This window comes from Herpailurus yagouaroundi, unplaced genomic scaffold (assembly GCF_014898765.1).
Source record: "Herpailurus yagouaroundi ecotype Mexico unplaced genomic scaffold, PumYag 185, whole genome shotgun sequence".
Classification (NCBI taxonomy): domain Eukaryota; kingdom Metazoa; phylum Chordata; class Mammalia; order Carnivora; family Felidae; genus Herpailurus; species Herpailurus yagouaroundi.
This window is the reverse complement of record NW_024412416.1, coordinates 19,761,226-19,782,409: the sequence shown is the minus strand read 5'-3', so window position 1 is coordinate 19,782,409 and position 21,184 is coordinate 19,761,226. Positions and strand designations below refer to the sequence as shown.

Below are 21,184 nucleotides of genomic sequence, written 5' to 3'. Positions count from 1 at the left end.
AGACCTCATGCGGCCCTTTAAAACGACAGTTTTGAAGTCAACAACTGAGGACTTTTATGTGTTTTAGAAGGAAGATATGAAATTATATGAATACTATGATTATGGGTATATAAACAAAGACATACATATTAAAAGTATACGACGAAGGAAATTCTGATACATACCGCAAAATGGATGAACCTTGAGGAATTCAGTGAAATAAGGGGCGCCTGGGTGGGTGGCTCCGTCAGTTAAGCATTTGACTCTTGATTTCAACTCAGGTCATGATCTCACGGTTCATCAGTTTCAGCCCCAAGTTGCCCTGAGGCGCAGAGCCTGCTTGGGATTCTCTCTCTCACTGTGTCTCTGCCCCTCCCCTGCTTGTTCTAAATAAATACATACATACATACATACTTAAAAAAATGAAAGAAGCCAGTCACGCACACACACACACACACACACACACACACAAGAACCCCAAATACTGTATGATTCTGTTTATCTGAGGCACCTAGAGAACTCAAATTCATAGAGACAGAAAGCAGGGTGGGGGTTCCCAGGAGCTGGGGGAGGGGGAGGCTAGTGTCTGATGGGTGCAGGGTGTCAGTTTTGTAAGACAAAGATGTCCAGGGATGCATGGTGGTGATGTTGAGTAACCATTGAAGTCTGATGCTATTGAACTTTATACTTTCAAATGGTTAGGGTGGTACATTTTGTTGTGTGCATTTTACCACAATAAGAATATATGTAAGATGAAAATTATCATACGAGAGCACCAAGTGTGTGTTTTTCTCTAACTTTCTAATAGTTGCATAAAAACATTTAAAGCATGCTTTAATTTCCCTCAGTCATTAAGATTTCATCTCTTAGGATTCCTACGCCAGCTATGATGTCAACGGAAATGATTATGACCCATCCCCACGATATGATGCCAGCAATGAAAATAAGTATGTCACTTTGTCTCCTCTTTCCTTACTTGCCTGTCCCTCTCCCTACAGAATCACTATTGAACTGGCCCCCAGTAGGGATTCCAGAAGGGTGATGGGGCAGCCTGGCCAGTGTCTGGGACTAACCCGGGAGCCAGAAGCCAGACCCGCACAGCTCTTCAGGCCCAAGACACCTTCTGTGGACTTTGTGTCTTAGGGAAGAAGCAAGAAATGAATGTTCAGCTAGAAATGGATGTTGGCCAACATTGTTCCTGTTTCCAGCCTTTTCAGAATATTGGAAAGGAATAGGCCTTGAATCTAGTGGTCTCCATGACCAATTGTGTTAAGACAGCAGTTGGGCCTATTGGAACACAGAGGTCACATGCTGGGCTTTTTTTGTCGCCACTTGTGACCTTATGAGAGAGGTGGGGCATGCATGAGGGATGTTGGATAAATCTGGGTTCAAACCCCAGCTCTACCATTCCTGGCTGTGTGGCTCCTTCTCAGTCTCTTAGAGATTTTGCAGTGGACACAGTGCTCCCTATCTCCCAGGGTTGTAGGCGGGCGAGCGGACAGGCGAAGACCGCATACGCATATTGTGGGCGTGCAGCCTCCATGGTTTTTCCCATCACTTTGCAAATGAAGGCGGCAGGATCTGGAGAGCTAGGTGACTTGTGTGCTGTTAGTGGCAGTCCTGGGGGTAGCGTCCAGCTTCGCAAACCTGCTCCTGGGAGTTCACTTTGCTGCGTCCTGCTTTTCTTCTCTCTGCTAGCGTGCCCCATGCCCTAAGCTCTTACCATCCCTCCAAAAATATTTAGAGGAAAAGAACAAAAGCCCTTTTCTTCCCTCCCTCTTCTAACATGATGCTTGCCAAGGTGCATTCTCCCTCCATATAGTGTTTTGCTTTTCTGTAGAGTCCCTGGTGAGGTTCAAATACTGGTGCCCTCTCTGTGCTGTGCAGGGAGGTTTGGCCAGGCTCATATGTTCAACACAACAGACACAGAGCTCCCCAGAGCCCGCCAAGGCCCCAGCCCTGAGGGCTGCTTTCCTGCCTCACGTCCCAAGGTGCCCCTTCCTGCTCAGCAGCGAGCACGCCTGGGGCACAGGGTGCCTCATTTCCCCGCCACACATCCAGGGGGCAGGGAGGAATGATCCAGACGCGATGCAGTGACCCATGAAGGATAGGATTGAATCTGGGCGAGACATGGAGCTCCGTGACACTGTGAACAGCCCTGGCCGTGGGGCCACACGAGGTCCGCAGAAGGACAAATGACCCCCCCACCAGAGGGTAGCACGCAGACCGAGGACTCTTTTAAAAGACGGTTTTAAATTTGAATCAATGATTCTAATCCCCTGTGGACCCTCCTCAAAGATGTGCTGCTTAAACTCGCCCGTATTTTGGCCTCTGCTAGAGGAATTGCCTGGATGCAGCACGTTGGAAAATGGAGTCATTACCGAGGAAAGCAATTTGTTTTTTTCTGGTAATTTCTTCATAGTCCCTCCGCTACTGTTGAGTGTCCAATTTCGAGCACTCTTCCTCAGCTCCGGCTTAAATGGCCATGGAGGTGAAGGGGGGGCTCTCTGCAAGTGAGCATGGGGGTGGCAGGTACACAGGGAACACATTTGTTCTTTCTTCCGTCCCGTCAGCCGGGCAGATGTTTACACCACACCTGCAGTGTGCCAAAAGCGGTGTGTTGTCAGTCGTGTGAATGCATAGCTCGGGGTGGGGGAGCCCGGGGACCCTGGGTGCTGGGAGCAGGAGCCCCTCACTTCGGCCTGGGGGTTATGGGGAAGAGCCACCCCTGAGCAGGTGCTCGCAGTTTGCGGGGTGGCGGGAAGGTCCTGTTTGTCTGCCTGTCCGTGCCGGTGTGGCGGGGACAGGACCGCCCAGGTCTATGCAAACCCTGGCCTGATGCCCCCTCCCAGAGGAGCCAGCCATGGGGGGCAGGGTAAGTGGTGTCGAGGAGAGAAGGAGGCAGGACATAGGCTTTCGTGTCCCATCTGGACTTAGGGATAACTGACTGTCCTTGTAGGAGACCCGAGCCTTGCACCGAACCCGCTACAAATCGGGGGGCTGAGCCCTGACTCTGTTTTCTGCTCTGCTTCAGACACGGCACCCGGTGCGCAGGAGAGGTCGCTGCTTCAGCCAACAACTCATACTGCATCGTGGGCATAGCATACAATGCGAAAATAGGAGGTAAGGTCCGGGAGCACACAGCCTGGGAGCTTCAGGGCCCGCTGCAGGGGCGCTGGGGGTCCCTCCCTGCAGGGCTCAGCAGCTGTGCCTCTGGCCTTGGCCTGGCCACAGCCTGAAGCCTCGTGCCCGTGTGCCACGGCCACGCAGCCAGCACTCAGTGCTCAGGACCTGGAGGCAGAGGCATCGCTCACTGTTTTGGCTGAAAAGCCATCAGAAAGGCACCCTCTCTCTCTTTTCCGATCCTGCTAGTCTGACTCACCATGGTCAACCAGACCACGTTGGTTCCCTGCTGCTCACAGCCCTATGGCGGCTCCCTGTGACATTCACAACCCACTGTACTGTCTTTACCTGGGATCAAGGCCTTTCATTGCCCCAACTCCTGCTCGAGCCTGGTGGCCCACTTCTCCTGCCCCTGCCCCTCAGCATTAGCCAAAGGACATTTGTCATAGTGTCCCCCAGTCACATGTGCTCTTCCCAATTTACGCCTGGACTTGGAACATTCTTCCCATCACCCCAAAGAACTCTCCCCGCCTCTCCCTTTGGCTCAGTCCACTCATGACTTATGGGCAGCCCATGGCAACTCTGCTTCATGAAGTGTCCCCTGAATGTAGCTGTCCTGCCATCTTGTTCACTACAGGCAATGGGGGTCAGCTCTTCCAGGTCCCTGTAAGGAGCAATGTCAAACAGTTACGACATGGTTGACTTAACCGTTGTTAGGTACTCAGGATCCTTAGAATACTGAATGCATTCCTCATACTCACTATGTGCCCAGCTCTCTTCTGGACAGTTATGAAAACCCCAGGTGTTTCTGCTTCCACTTTTGGGCTTCCCCATTTGTGAGTGAAGCCACCCTTGCTAGGAGAAGGCTTGAGAACAGTCTGCCTTCCCCACCTGAGCCTGGCAGTTTGACAATTCAGACTGGCAGTCAGCAAGTACTCCGAGGTAATGAAATGACTGGGAACTGAGCAGGTACATGCCATGAGCGTGAATGGTCCCTGACCGTCCAGATGGTTTGGGGGCACCACTGTCCTCACATGGGACTCTCAGTTTGGAGGTGCTCATGCTCATTCAACGGCATGCGAGGATGCTGCCTTCCCTGCTGCTTTGCCTTTGCTCAGATGACTTTGCCTTTTGTCTTTGACCCCCTCAGGCCTACTATGAGCCGCATAGGTGGAGAGGTTGGGCCATGGGTTCTCTGGATCACCCAGTCCTTAGGGGACTTCTTGAATTTTGAAAAGAGAGTCCTCAGCTTTTACTTAACTAGTATGCCCTGCCTGCCCTTTCCCTTGGAAATCTTTGAAGTGACTCGGATTTATCATTTTATGATAGCATTAACCACCAAGGGTATGTCCGGCAGACCAAATCTGGACACTCTGTCACCTGGATGCTCCTTTGTGGACAGATGTTGAGATGTTTTAAGTTCTCCCTGGAGGTTCTAATGCATGAATACTCCTAAGAAGTCTCTCCATGAACTGTAGGACCAGGGTGACCCTGGAACCAATCCCACTCCTACTACCCACTAGCTGTGCGTCCTTGGACCTCTCTGAGCCTCGGTTCCTTCACTTGTGGAGGAAGAATGGCAGAGTCAGCTGGCCTGCTGGGTCTGTTACAAGGATGAAGTGAGATGCCATGCATGAAAGCATTGGCTCAGGGCTAAGTCTGCAGGGAGCCTCTGAACAATTCCATTCCTCCTTCTGGAACTCAGAGGCAGAAAAAAAAGTGATTTGCGCTGTTGTAAGTGAGAGGTGAACCCCACCTTTGGGGTTGTCTGAGCCCTGCTCCCCCAAAGACCCTGGACTGGTACCACTGACATTCTCTGGGAGCTATTAAAAGTGCAGAATCCTAACCCCCATCCCAGACCTACTGAGTCAGGATCTACATTCTAATAAAATCCCAAGAGGGTGTGACAAAAATGACAGTTTGAGAAGTGCTGGTGTAGAGGGTTCTGGAGTCAGGCAGATAGGTAACACCTATATTGTGGACTGCGATGAGCAGCCAGCAGAGTTAACGGAGATAAAGAACCTCCAGAGAAGTACACATGAATATGGTTTGTTCTTGCTCAAAGAGATTTGCTCCATACTCATTACAAAATTGTATACCCAAGTTGCCCAAATTCTGAAGAGATCACTTCTATGACCAGGGCTGGAGGACAGGAATATATTTTAATAATGCATTTAATATCTTTGAGCATGAACTGTACACTATGATACTGTGCTCACCATCAAAGGGGAGAATAAGGATAAGACCGACACAACCCGGGACCCCCAGGAGCTCCACGGGTCTTTGGGATGAACAGCGTGAACACAAAAGACAGTATGGGACCAAGTACTGAAATGACAGAGGCAGACGGGGTCCCAAGCGTGGCAGGGCAAGCACCTAGTGAGGGAAGAATCACAAGGACACGGCACAAGCTCAACACGGTAGAATTCAACTGGGAATGGAGGAAGTGCAGCTGACAAAATAGGATCTGCAGCATGGAGCGTGCCACAGAGGGTTAGGGGCCATGGGGTGGGGCTGGCCATGGAGGGGCAAGCTGGCATTGACCCGGGGAACTTGTGGCACCTATGTCCCGAAAGATGCTTGTACACGGGCAGCCACCCCTTCTTCCTCCAAGCCCACCCCTGGACAGGGCAACCTTCAGGCACCCCTAACAGACTCCCTCTCTGAGTCTGCATACCACAGAATTTCTGTGAGATGCCCATGGAACTGACCATGAGCTTGGCCCTTTAACTTTTTGTTGTTGTTGTTAGCTGTTGCTCGAGAAATTAAAGCGTTATCCTAACTTATTCCAATCTACCTGGAATTACTAGTATACTACTTCATGTATCATGTATGAGCCTAAAACAGATTATTTGAATTCACACTCACTCTCATCCTTTGTGCTGTTGTTTTTATATTTTACTTCATGTGTTATAAACCCATATGCATTGTTATTCTTGCTTTAAACAGTTGACTTGGAAAATATTAATGGCAAGGAATACATTTACCTACATATTTACCATTCCCAGTGCTCATCCTTACTTTCTAGCTTTGGATTTCTATCTGCTTTCAATTTTTCTTTAGCCTGAGAATTTCTTTTCATGTTTTTTGAGGTGCAGGTGTACTGGTAACAATTTACTCTGCATTTATCTGAAAATGTCTTTATTTTGTTCTCATTTTTTAAAGTTTATTTATTTTGAGAAAGAGAGGGAGAGAGAGAGCACACACAGGCAAACAGGGGAAGGGCAGAGAGAGAGGGAGAGAGAGAATCCCAAGCAGGCTCCGTGCTGTTACACAGAGCCTGACTCAAGGCTTGATCTCACAAACTGTGAGGTAATGACCTGAGCCGAAATCAGAATTGGACACTTAACCAACTGAGCCACCCAGGCACCCCCTATTTCATTCTCACCTTTAATTTATTTTTTAATGTTTATTTTTGAAAGAGAGAGAGAGAGACAGAGCACAAGTGGGAGACAGGGGAGCAGGCAGAGAGAGAGGGAGACACAGAATCCAAAGCCAGCTCTGTCAGCACAGAGCCTGACATGGGCCTCAAACCTGTGAACCATGAGATCATGACCAGAGCCAAAGTCAGACGCATAACCAACTGAGCCACCCAAGCACGCTTTATTCTCATTTTTGAAAGAAATTTTTCTGCACATAGAATTCTAATGTGACAGGTTTTTCTTTCAACACTTTAAAAATGTTCTTACATTGTCTTCTGGCATCCATTGTTTCTGATGATGAGTCCATTATAATCCCTGTTGTTGTTCCCCCTTTATGTAATGTGATTTCTTTTTTTCTTTCTTTCTGTGTTTTGCCTGTGACTACAATGCCCTTTGGTATAATTTTCTTCATGTTTATCTAGCTTGGGGTTTGCTTTGCTTCCTAGTGGCTTGTTCTTATTTTTTGGTCTAAATCAAACGTGGAAAAATTTCTGCTATTGTTTAACTTTTTCTCAACCCTATTTTCTCTCTCCTCTCTTTGGGCATGGATTATAGTTGTTAGATTCCTTGATACACCTTACAGGTAATTAAGGCTGTGTTCATTTTTTTAAGTCCTTTTTTTCTCTGTGTGTTGCAAATTATATGATTTCTATTGCACTATCCTCAGGTCCATTAATACTATCTTTTGTTGTGTCTAGTCTGTTGTTAAATCCATCCAGTGATTTTTTTTTTAAACTTTCAGATCTTGTGCCTTCCTTTTGTCAAAGTCCATTTGACATCTTTTTACTGTTTCCAAATCTTTCCTGAGATTCTTCTTCTCTTCACCCATTATTTCTATCTTTTGTTTTAGATTCTTTAATGTATTTAGAAGAGTTACTTTAAAGACTTATTCTACTAATTCCAATATCTGGGTTATTTGTGGTTATTTCTAATGGTTGAGTTAGGAATAGGGTCATATGCTCCTGTTTCTTTGCTCATGGCTGGTAAATTTTTACTGTGTGCTAGCCATTGTTGTGCTACATTGTAGAGACTGCATTCTATGATCTTTGAATGCTGTACAGTTTTGTTCTAGCAGTCAGCTCAACTTGAACTTGTGATGGTTTGGTTATTAATTTTTTTATGGTTGATCTCTTTCTGATTTGCTCTTAGCCTTAGGGAAAATTCTTTATCCCAACCACATGGTCTTTACTCTTAGATTGTGACCCTTTGGGCATTTCAGTGGAAAGACTGAAATGTTTACCAAAACCTCTTACTTGGCGAGACTCAAACGCCAAATTGACTCCCCTGTAATGGGCAGCAGCTGAAGTATCTGCTCAGCTCATTCAGCTTCCAGCTGTTCTTTTCCTCTTGAACTTCTTAGAGTCTTTCCCAAACATGTTTAGCTCAGGGGACAGCTAAGTGTTTGAGAGGAGTTTATATGTCCTCTTCTGTAGCTCTCATCTTTCTGAGATTTATCTCAATTTCCAGCTGCTCTAGCAGTCCCAAACTCTATCCCATACTCCCCAGGAGAGCTAGATTGCACTTTCCTGCTTGAGTTCTAGCCTCTCCATATGAAGAGAATTGGGGAGTTCCCCCAGAAGAAAAGTTACGTAAACTTGCATCATACCTAATATGGTTCCCGTCTTTCAAGAACTGAATCCCGTGCCTGCCTCTGTCTTCTTCTGGTTGCTTTCCAATGACCTTAAGATGTTGCATTTCTATTTAATAACTATTGTGTTGAGAATTTATAATTATTATTTTTAGAGGAGTTAGCATGATAGAATCTACTGTGCAGTTATTAGAACTAACACTTGTGATTTATATTTCTTTACCAAATAGATGGTGTATTAGGTATCTATTGCTGCTTGACAGTTACTACAAAATGTAGCTGCTTGAACAACAAACATTTGTTATCTCTGCCCCTCCCCTGCTCATGCTCACTCTCTCTCTCAAAATAAATAAATGAATAGACTTAAAAAACACTCATATATACAGATAGATGGATGGATGGATAGTAGATGGATGGCTATGATTTCATTGACATTTGATCATTCTCTACTTGTTTTTAGTAAGATATGTACAGCTTAAAATAAATATAGCTTAATCTTACACAAACATAACACAATTAAATCAAACTGAATAATTGCTGGACTCCAGATTTAATTTTATGTTTACATTTTATTTGTTTAATGTTTAATTTTATGCTTAATTTGATTGATGTAGATGTAACAGAAGAAAAAGAAACTTAACTTTCTTTGAAGTTGAAATGAAGACATTGCTGAACTTCACGTAAACATTTCATTGTAATGAAATATTTTCCAAATAGCCCTTTTCAGTTAGTACAAACAAAACAAAACCCAAGATTGTGAAAATCTTTAAGAAGCCAAAGTTACTTTTCTAATGCCTAATTTGACATTATGTGAATTTTATAGAAAAAAACAAACTTAACTTGAAATGAAGGAATTGCTGGACTTTACATACATATTTCATTATGGTGAAATATTTTCTCAAATAATCCTCTAAGTTTTTTTTTTTTAAAGAAAACCAAGATTATGAAAATCTTTTAAGAGTCTAGGGTTCCTTTTTTTTTAATTACCTGTTTCCCATATTAGATAATTAGTACTTCAGTTTCTTATCACATTCTCACCCTCATACCTTGATTCAGATTTTTGTCATTGTCCTTACATTGTCACGGTTTGATTGTAATCATCTGTCACTGTGATTCTCCCACTTGTTCAGTCTTGCCACCATCATTTTCAGCATGGCATCTCCATTCCTGAATTTTTTTTTTAAGTTTAATTATTTATTTTGAGAGAGAGAGAGCACACCAATGCATGCTACAGGGGAGAGGCAGAGAGAGAGGGAGAGAGAGAATCCCAATTAGGCTCTGTTTTGTCAGCCCGATGCAGGGCTTGGTCCCCCAAACCCTGAGATCATGATCTGGGCCAAAATCAAGAGTCAGACGCTTAACCAACTGAGCCACCCAGGCACCTCTCCATTCCTGAATTATTTCCTTTGATTCATCTCTTAGTTGACTGGATTTCATCACTGAGTGTTTTTCAGGAAAGGCTAACAGGTGCTGTCTCTCCCTAGTTCTTTCATCTTGAGAATGCCCAAAAGTTGCCTTTACACTTGAATTATATCTGTGTTATCTATTATATCCTTATAGAACTTAGCAAACATCCCCCTGTTTGTCTGCTAGATTCAGTGTTGTTTGGACAAGTTTGAGGTCAGCCTGATTTTTCCCCTGGTAGGTGATTTGACTTTTTGGCTTGTGTAAAATTCTTCCTTTAAACATGAAGTCTAGTAGTTTTGCTGGACCACCTATGGATGAGGATTATTCTCTAGCAGCTGTTCTTGGGAATCAATATTATTGAAAAGATCTGGGTATTTTTTTTTTTTATTTCAGGCAAATTTTCTTCTGTTATGGTTTTGAATATTTTGGGCTCTATATATGCAGTTCTACTCTTCATGCATACCATTTATACATATGTTGGATTTCTATTTCTTGGCTTCTATATTTCTTTCTGATCATATTTAACTTTTTGTTTCCTTTCCATTTTATTTATTTATTTATTGTTAATTATTTTTAATGTTTTATTTATTTTTGAGTGAGAGAGGGAGGGAGAGAGATACAGATTCCGAAGCAGGCTCCAGGCTCTGAGCTGTCAGCACAGAGCCCAATGTGGGACTCAAACTCGTGAAGCACGAGATCATAACCTGAGCTGAAGTTGGACGCTTAACTGACTGAGACATATAGACATCCCTACTTATTTATTTTTAATTTTTATTTTTTCAGTTTTTCTCAAGCTTGTCCTCCAGTTCTTTGGGAATTTTGCCAAAGTGTTTTTGCCTAGAGAAAACTCCAATAAAGGCTTTCATTTATTTTTCTTCTTTTTTTTTAAGTTTATGTATTTATTTGGAGACAGCGGGACAGAGGGAGAGAGAGAGGGAGAGAGAGAATCCCAAGCAGACTCCACACTATCAGGGCAGAACCCAATGTGGGGCTCAAACTCATGAACTGTGAGATCATGACCTGAGCCAAAGTTGGACCCTTAAGCAACTGAGCCACCCAGGCACCCCAAGGCTTTCATTTCTAACATTGTTTAATATTTTCCTTCTATTTCTGTCCTAAGGATGAACACACTTTGGACCCCTTTCTTTTGTCTTGTCATGTCTTCATCGAATCCTTATATATCCTTGATCTCTTGCTTCAGAGAGAAATTACATTTTCCTTAAGTTATGGAGAAATGTTTGTTTATATATTTATCATTTTCTTGCACTTATGCCCCCTTTTTCCTTATTTCTTGCAGCATTGTTGCACAGATGTTATGCTGCTCACTTTCTGGTTATTAATAATGACTAGCTGGAGAGTAGGTGAAGGCTTTCTCTCTAGGTCGGTAAGATGCTAGAATATGGGGGGTGAGGGGTGGGAGGAGCAGAGAAGAGAGCAAGGCTGCAGGTATTGAGAACTTGTGTTTGTGGACCCAGATCCCTCTCTTCTGCCAATCTAGTAGCTGAAGAGCTCTCCTCCCCTCGCTAGTGAATTAGCATTAACTCACATTATGCTCACCACAGTGGGGATGGGGCAGAGTTGGCTGTCACTTAACTTTTTCTCCTCCAACAAACCATGTCACAAAAAAAAAATGCCTGTTCTTGGAAAGATGGTGTGTGTCTGTGTGGTTCCTGGTTAGACCTCACTGTTTCTAAAATAATAGACTTTTCATTTTTGCTGTGAAAACAATGCAGTGTGACAAAGAAACATCCCCCCTCCACCAGCCACCCCCCCTCACCCTGCCCCCACCGCCACCCGTGTCCCAGCCACAAGGCCCTCAGGTGCATTACCTACTTTATGGAGAAATGATAAATCCTAGGGAATCACAGAGGCATGTGTCACCTTTATTGTTTTCAGAGAGGAAAGTGGGGGTACTCCAAATTTAATTGGAAGTCCCTTTCATTTCAGAGAAATTTTCACTTTTTTAAGTTTTAAGTTGTACATTGATGATTTGTGCCTTTTTTTCTATATGTAATATTTCAATAAAAATCTGTTTAAAATTTTTTGTGTTGTTAGATTAATCATTTTTGTGACTCTTGGGTTTGGGCTGTTGCTTAGAAAAGCCCAAGATAATAGATTGATTGTCCTGTATTTCCTCTAAAACTTAGTTTTAGAAGAATAGTTCATCTTAAAACTTTTATGGTTTTGTCTTTTGCATTTAGCTTTTTAATTCATATGGAATTTATTTCTGTGCATGGTGTGAAGGAGAGATCTAACTTTATTTTTCTCCATAGTTAATATTTACTGATCTCCACATGCCACCTTGATCCTCCATTGTCTCATTAGTTTCATTAGCCTATTTGTTCTTAATCCCTAAACAATACCTCACTTTTAAGTATATTATAGTTTAAGAGGATTTTTTTTTTTGATAACTTATAGGACAAATTTCTTCTTATGGTTCTTTTTCAAAAATTTCTTGGCTATTCTTGCACATTTTCTCTTTCAGATGAACTTGAGAATCTGCTTGTCAAGTTCCATAAAAAATCCTGTTGGGATTTTGATTGGGATTGCATGGAAATTATAGATTAATTGGGGGAGAATTGACATCTTTACAATATTGAGTCTTCCCACCCAGGAACATGGTATGTTTTTATTTATTCAGGTCTTCTTTGACATCATTTAAAAGTGTTATCGCTATCTTCATATCAATCTGATGCATTTCTTGTTAGGTTTATATCCAGGTTGATTTTTTTTAATTATGTTTTCAATTGGTTATTATTGAAATGAGTATAGGAAAATGACTGATTTGTGTGTGTTGGGTATTTGTATCTGGCCGCCTTAATGAACTCTGTTGGTGCTATTATTTTTTGTTTTCTTGGCTTTTCCAGACAGATGGAAATAAAAGTTCTCTATAAATGTAATGGTGGTTTTTATCTCTTTAATAACTCTCATTTCTTTTTCATGTCTTATTTCAATGTATCGGGACTCCTGATGAATATTAAATAGTGGTGGTTTGTAGGTTTTGTTGTTTTGTTTCCTGCTTATACAGGAATGTTCCTAGTATTGTGCCATTTGTAGATGTCTTCTGTAGGTTTTCTGTAATTATTTTTTATTAAATTAAGGAAATTTTTATATTCCTAGATTTCTAAGAGGTTTGATCAGGAATGGATCTATTGACTTTTATCACATGCTTTTTAAAAAGCATCTACTGAGGTAATTATATTGCTTTTCAAGTTTACTATTTAGTCTGTTTAATTTAGTAAATTACAGTAATAGATTTCCTAACAATGGAAATTTCATTCTTCCATTCTTAGAATAAGTTCTACCTGATTATGAGTATTGTTCTTTTAATACACTGCTTGCCGTGTTCAATTGTTAATGTGTTATACCTGGTTTTTTAATCTTCACTTGTAAGATAGATTGAACTACAGTTACTGTGTTTTGTGATGTCTGTCTCTAGTTTAGGTATCAGAATTATGCTGGTTTTATAGAATGAGTAAGGAAGTTTTCTATCTTTTACTGTGCTCTGAAACAGTCCATATACTGTGGACATTGCCTGCTATCTTAAATGTTGCCAGGGCTGAAAAATCAGTCTGACCAGACAGGGTGACTCTTCAAAGGACTAAGTCTATTCAGGTTTTCTATTTCCCCCTGAGGAAATTTTGGTAGTTAAATTTTCCTACAAAATTATTCATTTCTCCAGATTTTCAAATTTATGACCTATAAATTTAATATTGTATTCTTATAATTTAAAAGACATATCCTCCACATTCATACTTGTAATTGTTCTTAATCTTATTTGTGGCATCTTTCCTTTTTTTCCTTGATTAGACTAGATAAATTTGCTATTGTATGAAATAGGTTTTTTCCCAAGAGCAAGATTTTGATCCTTATTATTATTATTATTTGAGTTTTTTGTTTTCTAATTATGAATTCTACTTTTCTTTTCTTATTAATAATTCCTTTGGCTTTTTAATTTTTATTATTGGTGTCTTTTACTAGCTCCTTGAAAAGAATGCATAGTTCTTATTTTCAGGCTTTGATGTGCTCTAATAAGTAAATAAGTGTTCTATATATTTTCTTCTCATTACCTATCTCTGGCTTTAATTTTACAGTGCTCTTATTGTTATTTGTTGCTGAATAATTTTTTTCAGCTTTGATTTTTCTTTTCAACTCAAGAGTTATTTATAAGGGATTTAAATTTTTTTCCAACTGGATAGATTTTTTTTTGGCACTCCTTTTGTTGCTAATTTTCATTGCAACATGCTATGCTAACTTCATTGCATTGAGATCAGAGACTGTGTTCTGTATAATTTCTGCCTTTTGGAATTTGTTGAGTGTTTCTTTGTGGTGTAATGCATGTTGAATTTTTGTAAATATCCCAGTGGGTTTTTGAAGAGTTTTTATTCTATGCTTATTGAGTACAAAAATCTATATAAACTAGATCAGAGGTTGCAACTGGGGGCCCACAGATTGCCTTGGCCTATATGCGTGTTTTGTGTGACCCACACAAATGTTTTTTTGTTTTTGTTTTTTAACGTAAGCGAATATTTACAAATCAAGGGATTTTACATTAAAATACAGATTTGGAGTTTGTCTTGAAAAATTAGAAGCTCTGGCCATGCTGGACCTCATCACTTCATGGCAACAGTTAGCTGGAACAGTGGCTGTTCTTTCAAAGAGCTGTTCATGTATCTCCCTCACTGCTTAGCTTGATAGACCTGTCTACCTCAGCCATTTGTCCTGCCTTCCTGGTGCCTGTAGGAATCTCTGTCACCTGTGTGCCTGATCAAACTCATTCAAAGGTTTGGGAGTCTTGCACTCCATCTGGTCAGTTTCCGAGAAGGGATGTTTGGGTCCATGGTGACTGTGGATTTGTTGGTTTCTCTCAATCTTTGGTGTATAAATTTCATAGCTATGTTACAAGGCGCACAAATGTTATCATCTCTTGCTGGTGTGATGAATCTTTCTTTAATCACTGTAAAAATCCTCTCTGTTTCATTCTCTTTTTGCCTTTAATTGTTCTTTGGCTGGTAATAATACTGCCATACCTGCTAAGTTATTTTATGATCATTTTCCTCATATATTTTTCATTCTTTTCTTTTATTTTTTTTTAATTTTTTTTTAACGTTGATTTATTTTTGGGACAGAGAGAGACAGAGCATGAACGGGGGAGGGGCAGAGAGAGAGGGAGACACAGAATCGGAAACAGGCTCCAGGCTCTGAGCCATCATCCCAGAGCCTGACGCGGGGCTCGAACTCATCGACCGCGAGATCGTGACCTGGCTGAAGTCAGACGCTTAACCGACTGCGCCACCCAGGCGCTCCTCATTCTTTTATTTTTAACCTTAGTTCTGTAAACGACATGTATCTGGCTTTATTTACATTTTTTGTGTGTGTGTGCAATCTAAGAATTGCTTCAAAGAGAGAACTTGATATGTTCACACCTGTTCTGATTTCAGATGTATTTAGGTTTATATCTGTTACCATATTTTCCTTTCTCTTAATTAACTTACTTAGTTTCTTTATTTTTTCTGTTTTTTCTTTCTTTCTGTTTCGTTACTTCCCTGCCCTTTGCCAGATAGATAAAGTTTCTTTCTCTCTTCTTTGTTCCCTTTCATCCTGATGGCTTGAAATTTCTGTCTTTCTCATCACCTGAAGCACACGTACTTGAATTTATATTCTCCTACACTGTTTAGCATTAATCAGTACCTATCCCCCTTCTCCTGAGCAAAACAAGAACCTTACCATAGTTCTCCTTCCTTCTGCCATCTTATCTTCTCCTTCATCACCTCCCCAAATTGGGGACATCCAGGATTTTCACTCCTTATTGTTATTAACAGGTTTACATTATGCAACAACAGTTATGTCAGCTTAACCATAAAGGTGGACCAGCTTCTTTGGTAACCATTGTCTTGGGTGCTGGGAGAATCCCTAAACTCAGTCTTCCACCTCTCTGATACCCTATCTATTCAGTTGGTAAATATTGAAAATAGGTTCCCTTCTAGAACTTCTGGTTGATGTTTTAAATTAAAGTTTTATTTGAAATAATGGTAGATTCACATGCAATTGTAAGAAATAATACACAGAGATCCAACGTACCCTTTACCCAGTTGTCCATAATGGCAATGTCTTGCAAAACAGCAGTACAATATTACAACCAGGATATTGATACAGATACAGTCAAGATACAGAAAAGTTCCACCACCAAAAGGATCCTTCATGTTGTCCTTTTATAGCCACACCTACTCATGCTGTAACCCCATTCCTTAATGCCTTCACAACCAATAATCAGTTTCCCATTTCTATAATTTTGTCATTTCAAGAATATTATATAAATGAAACTATATACTATGTAGCCTTTGGGATTGGTGTTTTCACCTTACTGTGATTCTTTAGAGATTCATCTAGGTTGCTGTGTTTATCAGTCGTTTGTTCCTTTTTGTTGAAAAGTAGTGTTCTGTGATATGGATGTACCACAGTCACCCATTGAAGGACATCTGGATTGTTCCTAGGTTTGGGTTATTAAAATAAAGCATCTAGAAATATTCTTGTATAGGTTATGTGAAATTAGTCCTCATTTCTTTGGGATAAATACCCAGGAGTGCAATTACTGGGTTGTATAAGTTACAGGTTTATTTTTTCAAGAAACTGGCAAATTATTTTCCAGAGAAGCTGTAGCATTTTACATTTCCACTAGCAATATATGAATGATACAGTTTCTTTGCATGCTTGCCAGTAATTGGTAACATCACTTTTTAATTATAGCCCTTCTGGTGAGTATGTAGTGATATTAATTTTCATTTCCCCAAGGCTAGTTATATTGGAAATCTTTTCATGTGTTTGTCATATATATATATATATATATATATATATATATATATATATATGAAATGTCTCTTCATATTTTTTGTTCATTTTCTAATTGTAATGTTTGATTTTTTTTAACTGTTTAGTGTTGATGGTTTTTTACATATCCTACCTACTAGTCCTTTGATGATTATGTTGCTTGTGAATATTTTCTCCCATTGTGTAGCTTGTGTCTTCATTCTCTTTAACAGGGTTTTTTGCAGAGTAAAAGTTTTAATTTTGATGAAATCCACTTAGCAATTTTTCCTTTTATAGATCGAGGTCTTTGATATCAAAGAACTCCTTGCCTTGTCTTAGATTCCAAAGATATTCTATGGTTTTTTTTGATAAAAGTTTTATGGTTTTATGTTTTACATTTGAATTCCATCTTTGAGGATCCTCTGTGAGTTGATTTTGTATAAGGTGTAAGACAGGTCATGCTTTCTTGTTTTGTTTGCCTATGGATGTCCAATTTTTCCAGCACCTTTTGGTGCAATGCCTGTCTTTTTTCCATTGAGTTACTTTTGCACTTTTGTCAAAATTCAGATGGGCATGTTTGTGTGTCTTTCTGGGTTCTATGTTCAGTCCATTGATCTATGTGTCTGTCCCTCTGCCAATGCAGCACAGTCTTGATTACTGTGGCAATATATAAGTTTTGAAACACGGTAAACTGATTGCTCCCCCTTTCTTTTTCAAAATTATTTTAGTTGTTCTAGTTCTTTTGCCTTTCCATACAGGTTTTATCATTATCTTGTCAATATCTATAGAAAAATCTTGCTAGGCTTTTGGTAAGGATTGTGTTAAACCTATACATCAGTTGGGATAATTGACATCTTTACTAAGCTGAGTCTTTTAACTCATCCACTATGTCTCTCCATTTATTTAGGTCTTTAGTTTCTTTTATCAGTACTGTGTGGCTTTCAGTGTACAAGTCCTATACATTTTTTGTTTATATTTACACCTAAAAGTTGCATTTTATTTTTAGTAATGATAAAGAGCATTGCATTTTGAATTTTGATATCCATGTGTTCATTGTTAATGTATAAAAATGTAATTGTTTTTGGTATGTTGATCTTGTATCCTGCGATCTTTCTGAACTCACTAACTTGTTCTAAGAGTAGATTCCTTGAGGTGTTATACTTGATAATGTCATCTGCAAATAGGGGTAATTTTATTTCTTCTTTCTGATCTACACGCCTTTTATCTTTTCTTGACTTATTGCCCTGCCTTGAACTTCCAACCTAGAGTAAACATCCTTACCTTGTTCCTGATTTTAGGAAGAAAGCATTAAGACTTTCACTGTTATGTATGATGTTACCTATAGGTTTTGTAGATGCCCTTTAGCAAGCTGACAATGTTTCCTTCCGTTTCTAGTTTTTGACAATTTTTTTAAAAATGAATGAGTGTTGAATTTTGTCACTGCTTTTTCTTTAGTGAGTGATATGATTGTGTGATTTTTCTTCTTTAGCTTGTTAATATGGTAGGTTATATTGGTTCATTTTTGGATATTGATCTAGCATAGAATCTATGGAATAAATCCCATTTGGTAATGGTATTTTCTTTTTATATGTTATTGAAATCTGTTTACCATTATTTTATTAAGGATATTTGTGTATATATTCATGAGGAGTTTTGGTCTATTATTTTCTTTTTCTTCCTTCCTTTCTCTTTCTTTCTTTCTTTCTTTCTTTCTTTCTTTCTTTCTTTCTTTCACTGCCTTTGTCTAGTCTTTTTGTTTTTGTTTTTTTAATCAGGGTGATGCTAGCTTCAGTAAAAGAATTGGCAAGTGTTCCCTCATCTTTTATGTTCTGAGAGTGATTGTGTAGAATTGGTATTAATTCTTTAAACTTTTGGTAGAATCTTCCAGTGAAACCATATAGACCTAGAGATCTTTGGGGGAGATTTTTTTTTTTTTAAATACAAATTCAATTTCTTGAAAAGTTATAGGGCTATTCAAATTATCCATTTCATATTGAGTGAGTTGTACTAATTTGTATTTTTTGAGGATGTGGTCCATTTGTCTAAGTTGTCGAATTTATGTGTGTAGAGTTGTTTGTAGTATTACCTTACATACACTTTTGATGTTTGTAGAGTCTGTGGTGATATCCTCTTTCATTCCTGAAACTGTTAAATTGTGTCTTTTTTTTTCTTTGTCATTCTCATTCTTGCTAGAAGTTTATCAATTTTGTTGATCTTTTCATAAAACCAGCTCTTTGTTACACTTATTCCAGTGTTTTTGTTTTCAATGTCATTGTCTTGTGCTCTTATCTACACTGTTTCCTTCCTTCATCTTACTTTGGGCTTGCTTAGTTAGCTTTTCTTTTTCTAGGATCTTAAAGTGAATGCTTAGGTTATTGATTTAAGACTTTTCCTCTTTTCTAACGTAAACAATAATGCTATAAATTTCCCTCTCAGCAGTTTAGCTGTGTCTCCCATATTTTTTAACTTTTTTTCCTTAAGTTTATTCATTTATTTTGAGAGAGACAGAGACAGTGTGAGTGGGGGAGGGGCAGAGAAAGAAAGAAAGAGAGAAAGAATCCCAAGCAGGCTCTGCACTGTCAGCGCAGAACCCGAGTGGGGCTCAAACTCACAAAACCATGACATCATGACCTGAGCCAAAATCAAGAGTCAGATGCTTAACTGAGGGAGCCACTCAGGTGCCCCTCCCATATGTTGATACATTGTATTTTCAATTTTGTTAAGTTCAGTGTTTTGTTTTTTTTTTTTCATTGAGACTTCTTGCACCATCAATTATTTAGAAGTATTTTGTTTCCAAGTGTTTGGAGATTTTTCTGTTATCTTTCTGTTACTGATTACTAGTTTGATTCCACTGTGGTTGGAGAATACATTCTGTGTTAGTTTCGTTCTTTTGAATTTCATGAGATTTGTTTTATGACACAGGATCTAATTGATTTTGGTATAAGTTTTGTTGGCACTTGTAAAGAATGTGTATTCTCCTGTTGTTGAGTGGAGTGTTTTAAAAACATTGATGAGAACCTTTTTGATGATGGTGTTGATGAATTTATCTATATCCTTACTGATTATATGTTTAGTTGTCCTCTTAATTGTTGTGAGAAGAGTGTTGAAGTCTTCAACTATAACTGTGGATTTGTATATTTCTCCTTTAGGTTCTATCAGTTTTTGTTCAAACATTTTGCAGCTTATTGTTTGGTGCTTATACATTTGGATTACTACGTCTTTTGGTGAATTAGTCCTTTTATCATTATAAAATGTCTGTTTCTGTCTATAATAATTTCCTTTGCTCTATAGTCTGTCTCATATTAATATAGCTAGATTGGTTTTGATTTAAGTTTTGATATTAATGATTGTCATTAATTGTCATTTAATTGTCATTAAAATTGTCATTTAATTGTCATTAAAAAAAATGACATATTTTTTTCTATCCTTTACTTTCATCCTACCTGTATTGCTATATTTTTTTTTAACGTTTATTTATTTTTGAGAGAGAGAGAGAGAGAGAGAGCATGAATGGGGTGGGTCAGAGAGAGAGGGAGGCACAGAATCTGAAACAGGCTCCAGGCTCTGAGCTGTCAGCACAGAGCCCGACGCGGGGCTTGAACCCACAAACTGTGAGATCATGACCTGAGCCGAAGTCGGACGCTTAGCCGACTGAGCCACCTAGGCGCCCCTGTATTGTTATATTTGAAGTGAGTTTCTTGTAGACAGCATATATTTGAGCCATGTTTTTTAATCCATCCTGCCAATCTCTGTCTTCTAATTGCCATATTTAGACCATTTATACTTAATGCAATTACTAGTGTGTTAGGACTTAAGTCTGCTATTTTATCTTTTGTTTTCTGTTTGTTCTTTCTGTTTTTAGTTTCTTTTGTTTTCTCGCCTTCATATGGGTAACTTGAATGCTTTTTAGAATCCATTTTGTTTATCTCTAGCCTTTTAAAGTTTATCTTCTTGTATAGCTTTCTTAGTGATTGCTCATGGTATTACATTATATATACATATCACAGTCTTTGAGTGTTATCATTTTACCAGCTTGAGTGAGGTATGGAAACCTTACCTCTCTTACATCCTATTACCCTCTCCTCTTTGTAATTGTCTGAAATATTTCTCTATATACATCTAGAACCACATCAGACAGTATTATAATATTTGTTCTATTCATCAAACATAATTTAGAAAACTCAAGAGAAGGAAAGCCTATTGTAGCTGAAGGTTTATGTGTCTTGCCAGACTTGGATAGAGTTTAGTCATTATATCTTCTAATACTTCTTCAGCCCTTCCCTACTTCTCCTCTCCTTCTGGGACTCCAATGACATGAATGTTAGATCTTTTGTTATAGTTCCAGAAGTCTCTCAGACTCTGTTTACTTTTATTGAGTTTGTTGTTGTTATTTTGTTTTATTTTTTAGTCTGTTTTCTCTTTGTTGTCAGACTGGACAATTTCTATTTTCTGTCTTCCAATTCACTCTTCTTTCTTCTTTCTGTCCACTGCATTCTGTTGTCAAACTCATTCATTTCATTTTTTACTTTATTATATTTTCAATTCTAAAATTTCAACTTTCATATTATTTCATATTACTGTCTTCTATTTCTTTGCTGAGACTTTCTATTTCTTTATTGAGGTTTTATATATCTGTTCATTTGTTTCAAGCATATTTGTAATTGCTCATAGAAATGTTTTCATTATGGCTGCTTTAAAATCTTTATCATATTATTCTGACATTCCCTGTTACCTCAGTGTTGGCATCTATTGATTGTCTTTTATCATTCTGTCTGAGGTGTTGCTAGTTCTTGGTATGATGTATGATTTTCAGTTGAAACCTGTACATATTTGTATTATGTTATGAAGCTCTGGATCT

At 39.2% G+C, this 21,184-nt stretch overlaps 1 protein-coding gene across 1 annotated transcript in view; it reads left to right on the top strand.

Annotated features, from left to right (window-relative positions):
- PCSK6 (proprotein convertase subtilisin/kexin type 6) overlaps positions 1-21,184 on the top strand; it is a 178,546-nt gene that overhangs the window by 48,796 nt on the left and 108,566 nt on the right. Inside the window, exons 9-10 of the mRNA XM_040493412.1 lie at positions 850-926; positions 3,014-3,102. Coding sequence (XP_040349346.1) covers positions 850-926; positions 3,014-3,102 — 166 coding nt within the window. The remainder of the gene's footprint in view (positions 1-849; positions 927-3,013; positions 3,103-21,184) is intronic.